Source organism: Epinephelus moara, chromosome 9 (genome assembly GCF_006386435.1).
Source record: "Epinephelus moara isolate mb chromosome 9, YSFRI_EMoa_1.0, whole genome shotgun sequence".
Classification (NCBI taxonomy): Eukaryota; Metazoa; Chordata; class Actinopteri; order Perciformes; family Serranidae; genus Epinephelus; species Epinephelus moara.
This window is the reverse complement of record NC_065514.1, coordinates 10,678,527-10,695,514: the sequence shown is the minus strand read 5'-3', so window position 1 is coordinate 10,695,514 and position 16,988 is coordinate 10,678,527. Positions and strand designations below refer to the sequence as shown.

The following is a 16,988-nucleotide window of genomic DNA, read 5'->3' as shown; positions in this document are numbered from 1 at the left end:
TGAACCCGTCCCATGCCACTGTCAAAACTCACAAGAGAAAGTATGGCTACTAAGAACAGCAGTACAAGAAGCATAAGGCGAGACATGAACAGCTGAATTCAAGACAGCACCTTTGATTGCACTGGTCTTGTTTCTAATTTACAGTGCTTGTTTAAGGGACTTTTGGAGTTATTAGTACTGTTTTGTTTTTTGGCCCTTCCTGAGCAGGCAGAAAAACACCATCAGATTGCACAGAAAATGTGAAATACTCTGCTTTTGCCTTTTGTAAATTTGTATCCCTCAAAAATGTGTTGATTTTGCAACAAAACATCAACAATGAACATGAACATAACATGAACATATATGGAAGTGATACTTAGGACCATGGATAGATTACTGAAAAGGCCTACTGGGCACAGGCCCCATGGGCCCTAAATGTCAGGGGACTCCCTGGTCTCCACTTGCAATATGTCATCCAAAGAGACACGTGCCAGAAAGAGACCAAAATAACCACAAAGTAACATAAAGTGACCATAAAGAGACATAAACACTACTAAAGGATGCAAAGCAGCTGCAAAGAGATATGTGAGACTCACGAAACTATGAAAAGGGATGCAAAGCAAAAATGAAATGACTCATGAAATGAGACATAAAACAACTACAAAGAGATGCAAAAGGACTGCAGACAAAAAATAACTACAAAAAGACCAAAACATTTACAAAGTGACACAAATCAACTGCAAGGACACACAAATTAGCACAAAGAGACACAAAACCTAAAAGAGATGTGTAGCACCAACAAAAAGAGGTTATTGAACTACAAAGTCTATGTGTGTCTTGCTTCAGTGTAGGAGATGTAGCAGGGCCTTTTGCATGTCTGTGCCCAGGAGCCCAATGTCTCTAAAATCCACCCATGCTTGTGACCAGGGACGGGACAACATATGATTTTTTTTTTGTGGATTACAATGAAAAATACTTGGAATACGTTGATTGTGGTGAATTCTCCATTAGAGGGATAATTGTGAATCTCCTGTCCAGTGGCACCGAAAGAGACAGCTGGGCAACCAACAATAACCTCCTGAGACCCTGTGTCCTCATGTGAGGACATTGCATTTTGGGTTTACTGGACCTTATACTTCATTCTACTTAACTCAGACCTGTTGTCCTTGTTTGTGGACACTGTTTGTGCCATCTAGTGGTAGTAAGAGCACAATACACTAATCCGTGTAAAACCAAAATGGCAGCCATCTCTGCGACTCTGCCAAGTCAGTCTGTCGCTTACCCCGACACAAAAGTAGACAAGGTCCAAATTTTTTTATACTTATCGGGTCCTACTGATCACAAATAGCTAGGAGAAATAAAAAATGCATACCAAACAAAAGTTCAGGTCTCAGGTGATAAGAGATTTAACAAAAACAGGCTGCATACGCACGCACCAACCTTATCTTAATCAGGCAAGACATGATTCCAATTTGAATAGCTAAAATAAATTGGTCTTTTAAGATTGTTTTTCACTACAAAAAATGTTCACTAAAAATGTGTCCTCTCTGTGATGCAATAAAAATGAACAGTGAAATGATTCTGGTATATTTAGTGTAGTTTTAAAGGCTTTAGACATATTTTGATGGTTATCGTAACAAAAATTGCAAATATTCCGTCCTGGATACGTGGCATGATATTTTTATTTCGTCCCACGCTTACTTGTGACTTTTATTCAGCCCTGTCTGATAACTGGGGCAGAACTGCCAAAGGTGCACACTAACTGAAGGGATCACAAACATTAAATGTGATAAGCTGTTAACTGATTTGACTCCTGGGAGCTTTATAAAACTCATCTCTGCCCTCTCCTTCCCAGGAACTGCCTCGCTTTAAAGAGCTCATCTTTGAGGACTTCTCCCGTTTCCTGCTGGTGGAAAATATGTTTGAGGAGGTGGTGCTGCAGTCTGTCTCCAAGGACATAATGATGGGTGAGGAGTGAAAACAAAAATATTTAGAAACTACTGCTGCCGTGACAATAGAAGTGGTAGTTATAAATGATATCACCAAACATACTTGTTACCACAGTGAGTGACTTCTGTTTTCTTTGTTTGTCCAGCTGTGAAGGAGGCAGCTGTCCAGAGGAGACACAATCTCTACAGGGACAGCATCATTCTGACCAACAGTGACCCAAACTTGCACCTGCTCGGAGAAAACCCCGGAGTGGACTGGGCTGCTAAGTTTGGGGCCGATGAGACAGAGGACTCTGTTGGTGGTGGCGGTATTGACGGAGGAGGTTCTGGGAGCAGACGCAAGCAGGTGGTGTCCATGATCCAGCTGGACGGAATGCCTCTGCCCTTCGAGTCCTGCCTGGAGGTCCCAGGTGTGGAGCTCATCCCTGAGGAGGATGCTGAGGTGACCGAGGGCATAGAGGAGGACGGCGGGGAGGATGAGGAGGACTCTGACCTGCCAAAGGAACCCATGTCTCCTGACAGTGTGGATGAAATCAGGGACCTGATTAACCCTGTGGTGGAGGTGGCGCTTCCAGTTGCAGAGGAGAGTGACGAAACCAACAGGACGGAGGAGACTACAGGCACCCTTACCACGGAGGACGGGGTGCAGGAGGATGTGACGCACGTCACCACCATCGTGAACGTCCCCAGGAAATCTGTGCGAGACAAGACGTCCACAAAAGCAATGCTGGAGCAGCTGGTGGGAAGCAAAAAGCAGGAAGCTGATAAGGAGCATCAGGAGGAGGCAGCCATCAAGAACGCCATTGAGGAGATAGAGACGGCGGTGAAAGAAGACGACAGTGAACGGATTGCTGAGGTCTCTGCAACAGAATCAGATGAGTCGTCGCTGCCACAACTGGCTACAGACTCCGGCTCGCGTAACGACAGCGGCTTCCAGTCGCCGACCAATGAGGGGCTGGATGAAAGTGAGCCTCAGCCAATTACAAATGGTCTGAACGGAGAGGACAAAATTATCGACCCTGCAGATGTGGAAGTGTCAGTAGCGTAGGAGGATAATCGTCTGAACAGAACTCTGAAACTGGAGACGGAAACAGCAGGTTGTGCGTCACATGTAATGGGAGAGAGTGAATTAAGACTGTATTGTTGTTGATATTGCACACTCCAAAACCAACTCTCCCGTCGTCCCCACTTTTTTCTTTGGTGGTTGGTTCCTTTCTACGCAGCTTAGTGAATCTCAATGCAAAGCTTTGTCATATTTTGTGTATGACACTAATTAAAACATACCTTCATGCTATGTTAATACGCTGATCTCAAGGATTTAAAGTGGTAATCCGCTTTTTTAAACTCACAAAATAAGGGAGAAAGTCTAAACAAGAACGTCATCTAAGTTATTAATGTTTTCCAGTTGTGTTAAAGGTTTGTTTACATCAGTAAAGTCTGTAAACACAGCAGGAAGTCAGGCCTTTTTTTAATGTATGGCTTCAATGATTCACAGCCTCTACCTGGGCAGCAGGGGGTGCTACAGTACAACCAGCCTTTAGATGTTGTACGGGGGTTCATATGTGTATTTTCACTACTATTTTTTTGATATACCGGTATCTATTTTTGTAAAATGTAACTTCCATATGTAGTTTGTTAACTTGGAAAGCTTTTCCTGTATTCACAAATGGCCTTTATGTTTCAACACATGATGTTTTAGCACAATCTGTCAGGAATGATTTGCACTTCCACTGTGATTTGATGAGTAAGATGGTTTCATCTCTTTTGGAAAAAAAAAAAAAAAAACACCAAAACTTATTGTTTCTTGTCATTTTGCTGGTGGGTGTAGAAGACCAAGATACAGTCAATAATGGCTCATATACTTGTAGGATTTCTGATGAACTTGTAACCAGAGGAAACTCTCTTTGGGATTATGAGGGAAACTCTTTATGACGACTTCTGATGTATTTCCAAATATTACTTGTGTATATTTTGTCCAACTTCATGGTAAGTATGCTGAGTCAAACATAACAGGGATGATTTTCTATTTAAAACCAATCTGTTCAAATTTTAAAGTTGTAAAATGATATATTTGTACCTGTTATTTGGATGAAGTGGCTGTTAGAGGAGTTTTATGTCCCTGTCTGTGTAAAAAAAGAAAAAAGTAAACTGTATCACTGATGCTCACCTTGTGGAAGACATTTGTTTGTGTTAGATTAACAGTGTCGTGTCACTGTAAATCATGACATGAGACACTGATGATAAATGTGTATATAAATATTCCTCTAATACATTTGGCAGCACTTCATTCGAGGGCGCAAAAAAGTTTCCTGGAAATAACTATTTAGTTAGCCATCTCTGCCAAGTCAGTCTGCAGCCAACGCAAAAGTTGACAAGGTATAAAACCTGGTTAAATTTAATGGTTGAAACTTGTATATTTATGATTAATAATGCCTGTAGTTTGATATGACAACACATTTGAACAATTTTATCAACAGTAACAAGCGAAGATGCTGTTAATTAGAGTCATTTAAAGTTATTGGTAATTTATCTTCAGCTCATTGAAGAACATTGGGACGTTATCGTCGTCTTATTTGAGGATATTGGGACACAATCATTGTTGACAATGTTTAGTTTTTTATACTTCTCAGGTGCTACTGATCCCAAATAACCTGGAGAAATAAAAATGCATACCAAACAAAAGTTCGAGTCTCAGGAGGGTTTGGAATAAACTACATTTTTGCAATTTCAGCTCACTTGATGTGCAGACTAACAGAACAGAAAACCTTTTTCCAGGACAAATAGATATGAAATACTTAAAGTGTTGTACTTTATATGATATATACCAGACGTACATATACATTTTCAGCTAAATAATAGTACAAATATATCACTTTACAACTTAATTTTTGTTATTTGTACTAAAAGATAGTCCTTCCCAGGAATCTTCTTGTTACATATCAGTTTCTTGTCAGGAATTTAAAGGGACAGTTCACCCCAAAATCAAAAATACATATTTTTCCTCTTACCTGTAGAGCTATTTATCAGTATAATTGTTTGGTGTGAGTTGCCGAGTGTTGAAGATAACAGTTGCACAGATGTCGGCATTCTCTTTAATATAATGGCACTAGGTGGCACTCAGTGTGTGGTGCTCAAAACACCAACAAAAAAATGATTTTTTTTCTGGCACTTTGAGCACCACGAGCTGAGTGCCATTTAGGTTCATTGTATTGGAGAGACGATAGACATCTCTACAGCTGATATCTCCAACACTCGGCAACTCACTCCCAAACAATCTAGACTGATAAATAGCTCTACAGAAAAGAGAGAAAATCTGTATTCTTAATTTTGGGGTGAACTGTCCCTTTAAGCGAACCGTTGTCCCTGTCTAAGTGTTACCACATTTTTTGGTGTCAGCATCACACGCTCTACTAAGTGGCTTAATTTCACTTTTGCACCATTTGTAGTCAACAGACAAGGCTGCAATCTAATGTTACACGCTGGGAGGAGAGTTGTGATTCCTGCTTCTCTCAGTTGTCTGAGTCAGTGTCCTGTTGTGAAATTTCCACTGTATCTAGGGGATCTTTTGAGTTTGCTGCCTTTAGATTCATACCCAAGATCTTTTACTTCCAATGGAGGACCACTGTCTCCTCCTCCTGTTTATTTATTGCAAAACCTGTAAGTCTGTTTGGTGTGAGCAGCTCCACTTGTATGTTTAGTGCTTTTGTTTCCTTAAATAAATAAATATATGTGAAAAAAGATGGATGAATAGTAATATTTCATCAGCTTTCTTCTTTATTTTTTATTTCAAGTTCTTGTGACAGAAAACCATCACTAAGAAAATGTTTGAAAACCACCTCAAATCATCAGACATATTTTATTTTTTTACTATTGTTAAGAGTTAAGATTGTTGCAAGGTTCTTTTCTTTGCAGGTCCATGGTTTGTCAATGATTGCCACACAACCACATGATCAACTTTCACTAACCCCTGATGTATGCGTGACAATGACTCTGATTGGTTAGTGAGCCAGTGACACACATTAAGTTGACCAGCTGCAATCACATGATTCAGTTCCTGAATCGGAGCCCTTTCTTATGACATCTGACTGTGAGTCTCAGTTCCAAGTGTGTGTCCACTTTCAGGTTTCACTCCAAAATACTGAAGAGGGACAAATAATCCACTGTTGTTGGTTCAAATCACAAAACGTTGCTTTTTAAGCATTCAAAAATAGAAGTCTTTAGGATGAGTTCCACTTTAAAGCCATAGGAGTGTCTTGTCAAAATAGTCAAGAGTTAGTCTTTTATAACTGACATGAAATCTATTTTTTGACAATCTGTAGTGTCATAACACCTTGAACTGTTTAGTAAAATGCAGCGTAGTAGTTTAAAAAGTCTGCCAAGGTCAACCAGAAAAACACAATTTCAGAAATAACCATAATATGCCACAAGCTACGCATGACTTTCCATCTCTGAGCTGTGTTGTCTGTCAGCTGTGGAAGATTGGGATGCATTTTAGGATAAGCAAACAAAAAAGAAAAGAGTTTAAGCAAGCAGCACTCCCTCCCCTCCAGACTAAAATCTTCTTTCTACTGGCATTGTTCTCTTAGATGTTTGCTGTGTGAGTAGACTATCAAGACTAAGCCTTAGAAACAGAATATGATGTCCCTTTATCAGTAAAGAAAAACTTACAAATGCTAAAATCGTACACAGTGGTGTCTTTGGTGTAAGACAAATGTTAAACTTTGTATTTCCAGTTTCCAAGTTAACAACTGAATCCGGAGGCCATAACACAAAGTCTGAAACTGGTGTTGGACATCAGAATGATTTTGTGCGTGAAAAAGTTTCAGTTTCCAGATCCAGAAGAGTTAAAGCAACTGTAGTGTGCGTTAGCGTTGTGCAGCTCATCCTTCAGCATACAAAGAATTCCCCTCTCGTGCCCTCTCAGTGTTAAAATGTTCACAAATGCTAACTGTGCCAGAGGGCAAAGGAACGACACGCTGATATTAGTCAAGTTTCCCATGTGTAGTATCCAGAGCATGCGGTCCTTTTAACTCAAGGGGGAAACAAGCTGTCCTCTGTGTGCACTGTCTTGACCGTCAGGTTTTACCTAGGAGAGGGAATGAGATGAAATAGCCGAGGGCTGATCCCACGATGACCCCGAGGAAGATCCAGGTGTTGTAGGACATGACGCACAGCATCAGCATGTAGCCCAGAGTCACCTGCAGTATGTGGAGGACTGTCTGGATACCATGCAGCAACACACTGCAGAGGAAAGAGAGGAATACATGAGTTGGTTACACCAGGTACATTACATAAGTATGAGAGGATCTTTGCCTCATACACTGTCAGGATGTTACCGATGTTGCAAGACAAAGTTACATATTGATTTTGGGTTCAATCGTGACAGATTAGGTGACAGTTAAACCATTTAACAGAAAGAAAGGACAATGTTCAGTCTTACATACGTCTAGCGTGAGAAATGCTAAACTCACTCTTAACGCAGGTACCAAGATAAACACAAAGAATATCACACACAGCTACAAAAGAGAGCTGCAGGGTGATATGAAGCTCACATATTACTGCAGTGGTGCTGCTTAACACAAATGACAAACATAAAAAACTCACCGAAATCACTGAATTCTTAATGTTTGATTTAACAAACACAAAGTGCTTGGACAGGGTCAAGAAAGCACCAAAAATTCAACTGCTTTTTCATGTAGGAGATCAGATTGATTTTCTACGGAAACCCATTTCCGCCAGTGACAGATTTTTTTCTTTTCTTAAAAAGTGAGTCATGACTTTGGAAAACCACACATGTATAGTCAATATTTTGACATACAAAGTCAAAATTATGAGATTAAAAGGTACAAATATGGATTCTTCCTGTCAATTATGTACAGGGCAAAAAAAACAATAATTACCTGAAAATATCCAAGAGTGGTTTCACAAGAGAAAAAGTCAACATGCTATTTCTATATTCAGAAACTATTGGTGAGGACCAGTGGCGAACTACATAGTATCTCAGTTAAAGGAGAGAGTTCATGGAACAGTTGTAGTGAGGAACAGAATGTTAAAAATGACGTATTGATCAAATATGAAAATGGACGTAATGGATGTAAAAGACCAGGGTACAGGAACTTAAGTTGCCTTTTGTAAGTTGTTTTTCTCTTTTCTGTTGTTGCTATGTTGCCTTGTTTGCCTGTTTTTGATTTGTTTTGTTGATTGCTGAATATGATGTGCTGTTAAAAGGGTCAGTGTTATAAGCTGTAGCTTCAGCCTACACCTTTTTCGGACCTCAGAAGCGTCTTAGTTAATGTTAAATTACTTTATTGTAATGTTTTGCTCTGTATTATTTAAGTATCTGCCATTTTCTGTGAGAAGCTGTGACTTTACTTACATGAATTTGTAGATTAATACATGATGTTCTTATTTCTATTTGCAGACTGAAATAAATTCTAAATTAAAATTGTGAGATAAATTCTTACCATGAGCTTGTTTTTTCTCTTTACTGGCAGAAATGGGTTTCCATACTTTTCTGACTTCTAGCAATGCAGTGATTGTCATTTGATCTGCTTCCAAAAAGTTTATTTTCTTTACAGTATAATCTTGTATTCCATTATTTACATGTTGCAGTAAAATATATGAGAAAAGCCAAATTATCACTTTGTAGATTACATGTGTGCAACTTTACTTAACTGCATCCACACCATTATGTTATAATTGTAAAACTTTTAAAACTAGAAAACAATCTCCTTACTCATGAGTATTTTAGCACCATTACAGAAATAATCTCGGACCACACTAACATGCCTGAAAACACGTTCACGTACACTGATCACACCCGTAATGGTAAACACAAAGTAGATTGCCTGCGGTTGGTTGCTTAGTTACAGAAAATAATACGGAGTTCTTCCTTCTAAAAGTGAGAACAAAGATTTCTTTGCTTGGACCAACAACAAATTTGAACTGTTCCTGAAGGTAACACATTAGTTCAAGGCGGTAAAGGCAGCAGAAAACATAGATTGGGAATCTTTGCAAAGCAAATATGACAATCTATGAGAGCAGTACCAGGAGCATTTCCAGTGCAGGAGGAAGCCAAAATAGGAGAGGAGTACCCGTACAAGAAGGCTGAGTCACAAAGGTATGTAGGCCTAGCTGTGGTTTGGCGTGATAAGACCAAATCAGAAAGCAAACGTAGATGTCTGCATCATCATCATTTTCTAAAGTCACGAGGATCCTGACCTGTTTCTGGTGATTCGAGTGGGAGGTTGTGACTCAATGGGGGTCAGCGAGGACTCAGAGGGGCTGCTTTCCAGCACAGAGATGCTGTCGCTGCGACTGGACGGAGGGGCAGCGTACGCAGACTGAGGCTGAGCCAGTTTGGAACTGGTCCCCAGCCACACCCTCCACACTTTGAGCACCTCGTAGAAGACTGTCAGCAGCAGAACCACAAACACTGACAGCACCATCCCTGGAGACACAAACACACCACACACACATATTTATCTCACAGAGCTGGACTCAGAGCTGATTTTTCTTCAAACTTAAAACAAGAAATTGTCAATTGCTTTACATGATGTCATGTGTCTAATTTCTTTTCATACCACAGAGGTGTTAAAAAATGTAATGTGTGTTTTTATGGATGCATGAAGCTGGGGACAGAAGGAGAACAATATGAGGATGTAAAAGTTGGGATAGTAGCAATGGCAAGAACTTCAATCTATATTCACCCCTGGGTGAGCTGTTCTGTAAACTCTTCCTGAGTAACAAGGAAAAAGGACAGTGTCTGTTGACACAACACTGCAGTATGTTTTAACCAGATGAACTGGTTCTAAGGAATTACAACTACTGGAAGAGATCCATTCCAACTCCTGTGAAGTGAAGACGATGTTCGACACTCTTCGTCTTACCTGCGGGTCCGTGCACATCCCAGAAGTCAAACAGCAGTGTCACGCTGGTTGACACCCCAAACGTCATCTTAAGAAAAAAAAAAAAAAGAGGAGAATATTAAAACCTCGAAATGGTTGCCAGTTGTACCAGGGGCATAAATATAGACAGTGCAGGCGGTGCGGTTGCACCGAGGCCTGTGAGATGAGGGTGTTAGGGTGAGGGTGTGAAAGGCAGGGTACACCCTCAACAGGTCGCCTGACTCACTATCATAGAGACAGACAACATGCTCACATTCACACCTACGGCCATTTTAGAATCACCAATTAACCTAAACTGCATGTCTTTGGACTGTGGGAGGAAGCTAGAGTACCCAGAGAAAACCCATGCTGAGACGAGGAGAGCATGCAAACTCCCCACAGAGGGCCCCCCCACCCAGAGTTTGGTCCATTGTGGTGAAGAGGGAGCTGAGCCAGAAGGCAAAGCTCTTGATTTACTTGTCCATCTACGCCCCAATCCTCACCTATGGTCATGAGCTCTGGGTAGTGATGTGAGTGAATGAGATTGCGGATATAAGCTGCGGAAATGAATTTCCTCCGTGAGGTGGCTGGGCTCAGCCTTAGAGATAGGTTAAGGAGCTCTGACATCTCGAGGGAGCTCGGAGTAGAGCTGCTGCTCCTTCGCGTCTAAAGGGATTAGTTGAGGTGGTTCGGGCATCTGACTAGGATGCCTCCTGGGCGCCTCCCGCTGTAGGTGTCCCGGACACGTCCCACTGGTAGGAGGCCCTGGGGAAGACCCAGAACACGCTGGAGGGATTACATATCTCGTCTGGCCTGGGAGCGCCTTGGGGTCCCCCAGGAGGAGCTGGAAAGCGTTGCTGGGGAGAGGGACGTCTGGGGTGCTTTGCTCAGCCTGCTGCCCCCACGACCCAGCCCTGGATAGGCGGATGAAAATGGATGGATGGATGGATCCATGGAAGAAGTGGTGCTCTACTACTTGTGTTTCTTCAGTTGTCTTGCAGGAAATTAACACTTTCTGCAAGCAGAATTATCTCCATATTCTTTTATGACGCAGTCAAACCCTTATCTGTTCTACATATCATTTTTTGGATTCCTTAAATAAAAAATAAAAAAGCTAACTTCATTCTGTTCTGAACAAATATCCATTCAGCTGGTCTTGCCCCACACTTACAGGATGTATTGTCCCACAAAAGCACACTCTGTTCTGCCCTGTGACTGCAGACTGACAGAGGAATGTGCTGTTTGTGTGTGTGTGTCCGTTACTCAGCCCTCAGCCTGCTGCCCAATCCCTGCCAGGCTCTTTCCTTCTCCTCCCTGCTAATTCACCACCTGTCCTGGCATGACTTTCTCCCACCAGCTGCACACTGGTGAAGGTTGACTTGACATCAAACCTACAACCTTGACATTCCAAGTCAATGAATCATTTGGTCGATCAAGTGAATATTAGCTGGCGATTCTAATAATCCATTTGTCATTTAAATAATTTATCGGGCTGAGTAAACTCTGGTTTGAGGTGCTCTAATGTGAGGATTCTCTCCTACATTGTACTAAAATGTATTTATTGGGCTTCTGGACCGTTAGCTGGACAAAACAAGCAATTTAAAGATGTTACCTTGACCTCTGAGAACATGTGATAGGCATTTCTCTCTTTCTTTCTTTATTTTTTTTGACCAAAAAGATTTTGAGAAGCATGTTTTTGGTTCGGGGGTTTGAGGTGCATTATATCATATGACCAGGATGTCTGATTAAATCTTATGATAACATCACCATAATAAAGTCTGACAGGGCAGAAAACACAAGGAGTGAGATGAGAAAACAGGCTTTAAGCCAGATGATCAAAGCCAATATATGTGGAGGGAAAACCAACAGTTTGTGCACCTGTAATGTCGGTAACAATCCTTCATTGCACCAGGAAGTTGGTCTGTAAACTGTGACGGATGTTTACAACAATAAGTATGGGTTAAAATTTTATCCATCAATCAATCTTATTCATTGTGGTTTGTTTAAACCCTCACTGATTGTCTGACTGCTCAGCTCTCTTGCCCTGTCAGACTTATTTTTAGTGATGTCATCATGCTCCCAAATCCCAGCAATTTACTTGGTGAGTATGGTGTTAGAAATAGAAATCCCTACAAAATCCTTCAAAAACAAGATTCTATTGGATTAGATGTGAGAGACGGAAAAAAGGAAGGACTGGTTCTGAAGAATAATGACCGTTAACTCACTCGTTATTTTCAGTTTTATGTCAGACTTGTAGAAACTTGTGACACTGACAGAGAGACTCCTGAACTTGAACAACTGAATGTCGTTCACGTTGGCGGGTTTAGCTCGATAGACATAGACTAGTTCCTGCATGAAACTGCTCATGGTGAGATCTGTGGATTATCTTGAGTAACTGCTTCATGATTTCTACATCGAGACATTGCTGTTGAATTTTTCAAATGTCTCACCACAAGCCAAGAGACATCTAGGCAGACATCTCTACAGCCGATATCTCAAACACTCTGCAACTCACACCAAAACATTCTAGATTGATAAATAGCACTACAGCTACAAGGAAAACATGTACTGTCCCTTTAAATATAGTTAAATGTCAAAGCAACATGTAAAAAGTGCATAAGTACTGCAAGAGTGATGCAGAGAACAGAAACATTTGAGGTAGCGTGAAAGCCAAATATAGACAACTTGAGTCAACAGTCCAACTCAAGGCCAGGCCCAGTGATTATTGTCAGCTTATCTTACCGCCTGAGAAAACCACAGGCTTGTTTGCAAGGTGAATGTTGAGACTGCAAACATGTTCAGTACACATTCACAGGACAGTGCAGGTACTTTAGGACGCTTAAGCCAACACGTACTTTACACTTGGGCTGTACGTTTCATTTTCACAGCTGTGGGTTGACATTCATGTCAAAAGCAAATGCCAACTAACTTATGCAAAGTCTTGAAATATGCTTGAGGTACAAGCTGTACTTTTGATCTAATTGTCATTCCAACATTAACATATTAAGACACATTCATCATTAAAAGTGCATTGGTGCATTGAAAATCTGACTGCAATACAGGATGAGTTTGAATTCAAATAATGTGCATATGATTGAGTAAAATGACAGAAATCGCTATACATACAGCACACAATGCATGTAAACTATTTATAGTTTGTGCCTCTCGTGTGTTACGATTAGTGTTACATGGATGACACAAAGGGGCTAGAGAAAAATCGATACAGCATAGTATCGCAGTATTTTTGTGTGGCAATATCATATCATCACACATTGCCAAGATGATCAATATTACAAATACAAACTAAACTTTAAATTAGGTAGCCTACTAGAAGAATATCATATATTGCTTTTTCAGTCCACTGCATGCATTTTGCTGCAAATAGAAAATGGCTGAAGTGAGATGAACAGACTGCCAACATCTGTTTTATCTAATAAGATTCAAAGTTTTCCTCAGGGAACATAATTTACAGTTAAAAAGGAAATATATCACAATATATTTTATCGCAATATTACTGTATTGCCGCTTAACTATGGTGATAATATCGTATCGTGGATCCTCTGGTGATTCCCACCCAGACTATCATACTTGGTATTTCATTTCTTATTCTTATCAAAGCCATGTGGGTGTGAGCTAATGCAGTTTCTGCTCGCTATGGCTGCCTGACAGGAAGGAAAAACACATATTAAAATTCTTAAAAACAATGCTTTGTTTTGGAAAAAGCCAGGCAACATTAAAATTAGCTATTGAAACTAGCCTAAAGGTGTCATAGATGTTTCAAGTTGTGACAGGCTGTGCTAACTTCTCCCCCACTTCCCCAACTGGAAACACTGCTGTCTAAGTGGGTCAACAGGTTTAAGCATTCACTATATTACTGTGGGGTTATTATGGTCTGCTCCCTATAGTCAATATCAGATTTCCACACGCTGAACGCCACATTTTAACATGTAGGGACATATTTCAAATGCAGAATAACATGTGAAATACTGTTACATGATCCTGCGACAAACAAACACCCAACTTACGGACATCATGGTGAACTTGCTGAGCTCAGGCTAACACACGGTTGCAGCGGTTATTGACTCCAGTTCCCCATCACAGACGGCTCACAGTCCGGGCAACAGCTGGTGCTCGAGTGCAGTCAATAAGGTAGGAGCAATTTCTCAATTGTACCTCAGCAGCCAGTGTGCACAGCTGCTCAGATAGTGCAGCAGGAATGAAGCTACCTCCTGGCTTCAGACAATAAACAGAGGGCTGACGGGTAGTGGAGTTTTTCAGCAACTGGGAACGAAGGCGTAGTGCGAATAATAAATCGAAATGGTTATTAAATTCCGTAAAAGTCGTCCGGAACCCAACTGTTATCGAGCAGGATGGGTACAACTGACCATAATTTGCATTATAAAAGACGTTTAGTTGATATTAGCCGACAAATGTAGCCGTTGGAGCGCTGGACACTGATTCGAGGTAGTGCGCATGCGCAAATCACATCTTCGCCAAAAATACTTGGATCACGTGACAGACGGAGGTAGCCGAAGGGATTCGTACTTTTTCGGCTACTTGCATTTTTTTTTGTACTATCAAAGGCAAAAACTAAAATAAAATAAATTAAATAAAATGTATAAATCAATAAAAAAAAAAGAAAAAAAAAAGGAAGGAGGCTGATTAATATTGGAAGACAGAAAATATAAAAAGAATTCTGATTAAATAATACATTTAATGTAATTTAATAATAATTTTATATAATTGTTCAAAGATTTTAATGTGGGGTTACTTTGTGCTTACTATGTTTTTTTTTATTATGAAAATCATATCAACCTACCAAACCACATCAGATATATTATTATTATTTTGCTAAATCCTAATCCTTAACAGATGCAATATTTACATTTTGGGAAATTTCATCATACAGTATTGTTTACTGAAATACTGTGCAGTTATCTACGGCACGGTAGTGCAGTGGTTAGCAGTCGCATCACAGCAAGAGGGTCACTGGTTCGAACCAGGGGTGGGGGATTCGAACCCCTGGGTGGGGGAGCCCTCCTGTGCGGAATTTGCGTGTACTCCCTGTGTCAGCGTGGGTTTTCATTGGGTACTCCAGCTTCCTCCCACAGTCCAAAGACATGCAGGTTAACTGGTGACTCTAAATTGTCCATAGGTGTGAATGGTTGTCCGTCTCTATGTCAGCCCTGTGATAGTCTGGTGACCTGTCCAGGGTGTACCCCGCCTCTCACCCAATGTCTACGTCTGAATAAATAGAAATGTTTGCTTTTATGTGACACACTTTAAATTGCCTTGTTGTTGAAAGATGGTATCATGCTCAAAAGAAAAGGAAAATAAGTTATATAAATAAGCTGACTCTGTCCACATAAGCAACAAAAACATTTTATTAACAAAATTTTATTGTTATACTGTACAGTACAACTCTGATGTGATTCTGCACTGTATGTTGAAATATTACATTTACTGATCGAGGTGCTACTATTAGTATCTGCATACTGCACCTGTAAACAGTTTACAAGTAGAAAAATACAAAACCAGACACCACTCATCAATATGTGAGGGGGGAAAGAATGAAAAATAAAAACACAGAACAAGTGGGGCTTCATAAAGCTATAGTACCTTTTGGTGGAGAAGATTTCAACAGAATCAGGATCGATAAAGGCAGCGTGACATGACTTCAGGGAGTTGCTGCTGCAGCGTTCTTGGAGATGAGAGGAATTGCACATATTTTCTAAAACAAGAATAAAAACAAAAGTCCAACAGGTCTAAGGTCCAGTTTCCTCACTGTTTTTTAAAAGCTACATTTGTATACATCAAGTGCACTTGGCACAGTCCACAGGAGACGGAACAGGAAGAGCTGCACGAGCACATCCTGACGTCCTCGCTGACAGAGGAAAAAGAAAAAGTCCATCACAAGATCCTGTAAGAGGTGGCGGGAGTCCAGATTGTTTAAGGCATGCATTTACAATAATGTAGAGTCAGAAGTAGTTTGGGGGACTGTCAGGTTTCTAATGGTAACAGTAGTTTTTTTGGGAGAAAATTTCAAAGCTGATGAGCCTCACAAAATGAAATACAATTTCCGGAGAAACGTGGCAACGTGATTTGCAGTCAGGAGCCGACACCAGCACTGAGATCTTGTTCTAAATTCACAGAATGACTTTGAGATTGTACTAAAATGTGATAAAACAAGAGAAACACATTTACAGTGACACAAACATTCGTCAGAGCAGTTGTGCTTAAGATTTTCAGTGGTCGTAGTTTCCCACAGAAAAGTGACAATGAATATGTGCTGACGCTTTTGCAACACTGTTGGGCTGGGTGACATGGGTCAAATCATTATTACATAAACAAGGACATTTACTGTCATCAAGGTAAAACAGAATATGACAAATATATGCAAAATCAGATGCAATCACTGAAGGGTGGTCCACTGTAAATCAGATTAAACTCTGCAAACTGTGCATAACAAAACCTTCTGTCAGTCATTTTGTTCATATTAAAATTACAGCTTGCTGAGATTAATTAATTTGGGCAAGGGAGTGATAACATAATAAGATCATATCATAATATGGTTACACTTTAAGTTGTAAAATATCACCCAGCCCATGTACACAGGCAAAGAAAAACTTCAGATAATTTAACACAAACGCTGAGTCATGAACCAGTTAGAAATGGAGTTTAAAGATATGCTATGCAGGATTTCCCTTAGAAACAACAGATAGTCTCATATAGAAGTAATCCCTCTCATCATCACGTAGGGCCCACTGGAAGTGTCAGGGCATTTTTCTCATTTTTAAAAAAAGGTAGCGACCGGGTGAAGCATCAGACATCCAAGAGGAAGCCACAAAATTGTAAAAAATTGGCTTTTACTCACTTTCCCTGGTGAGCATGCTAACAAACAGCAACCAATCCTGCACAGTATACCTTTAAGTGAAAACAGACCCACTTACACAGGCACACGTACAGTAGATGTGCACCCACAAATCCATGCAAACTGTAAAAAGTGCCATGTTGTGCACATGTATGTTCATAATCTGCACCAACTGAAATTTCAGAAGGATTCTCGTCTCACTAATGTAACACTAAACGAAAGTTAAGGCAACAAACAGGAGAAAAAACATATAATCTCACTCAGACTGTTGGGATGATGCTAAACACTCGCATCACATCTCAC

General features: G+C 40.4%; 2 protein-coding genes across 2 annotated transcripts in view; one reads left to right on the top strand and one right to left on the bottom strand.

The window, feature by feature from the left end:
* Window positions 1-5,666, top strand: part of niban2a (niban apoptosis regulator 2a) — a 36,055-nt gene extending 30,389 nt beyond the window's left edge. Inside the window, exons 13-14 of the mRNA XM_050052905.1 lie at window positions 1,835-1,946; window positions 2,075-5,666. Of these exons, the coding sequence (XP_049908862.1) occupies window positions 1,835-1,946; window positions 2,075-2,976 (1,014 nt within the window). The 3' untranslated portion in view covers window positions 2,977-5,666. The remainder of the gene's footprint in view (window positions 1-1,834; window positions 1,947-2,074) is intronic.
* Window positions 5,667-5,684: 18 nt separating this feature from the next.
* Window positions 5,685-14,292, bottom strand: slc31a2 (solute carrier family 31 member 2). Its single transcript, XM_050052907.1, has 4 exons — window positions 13,840-14,292; window positions 9,818-9,884; window positions 9,150-9,378; window positions 5,685-7,169 (listed from the first exon to the last, which is right to left on the bottom strand). Exons 1-4 carry the CDS (start codon window positions 13,846-13,848, stop codon window positions 7,004-7,006), a joined length of 471 nt encoding a protein of 156 aa, XP_049908864.1. The 5' UTR covers window positions 13,849-14,292; the 3' UTR covers window positions 5,685-7,003.
* Window positions 14,293-16,988: the final 2,696 nt, after the last annotated feature.

Bases quoted from the DNA above. Each gene is read 5' to 3' on its own strand.
- slc31a2 (XM_050052907.1), bottom strand. The intron at 9,379-9,817 runs GTAAGACGAAGA...TTGTGTCTCCAG, and splicing joins GGATGTGCACGGACCCGCAG to GGATGGTGCTGTCAGTGTTT. The intron at 7,170-9,149 runs GTCAGGATCCTC...TTTCCTCTGCAG, and splicing joins ACTCGAATCACCAGAAACAG to TGTGTTGCTGCATGGTATCC.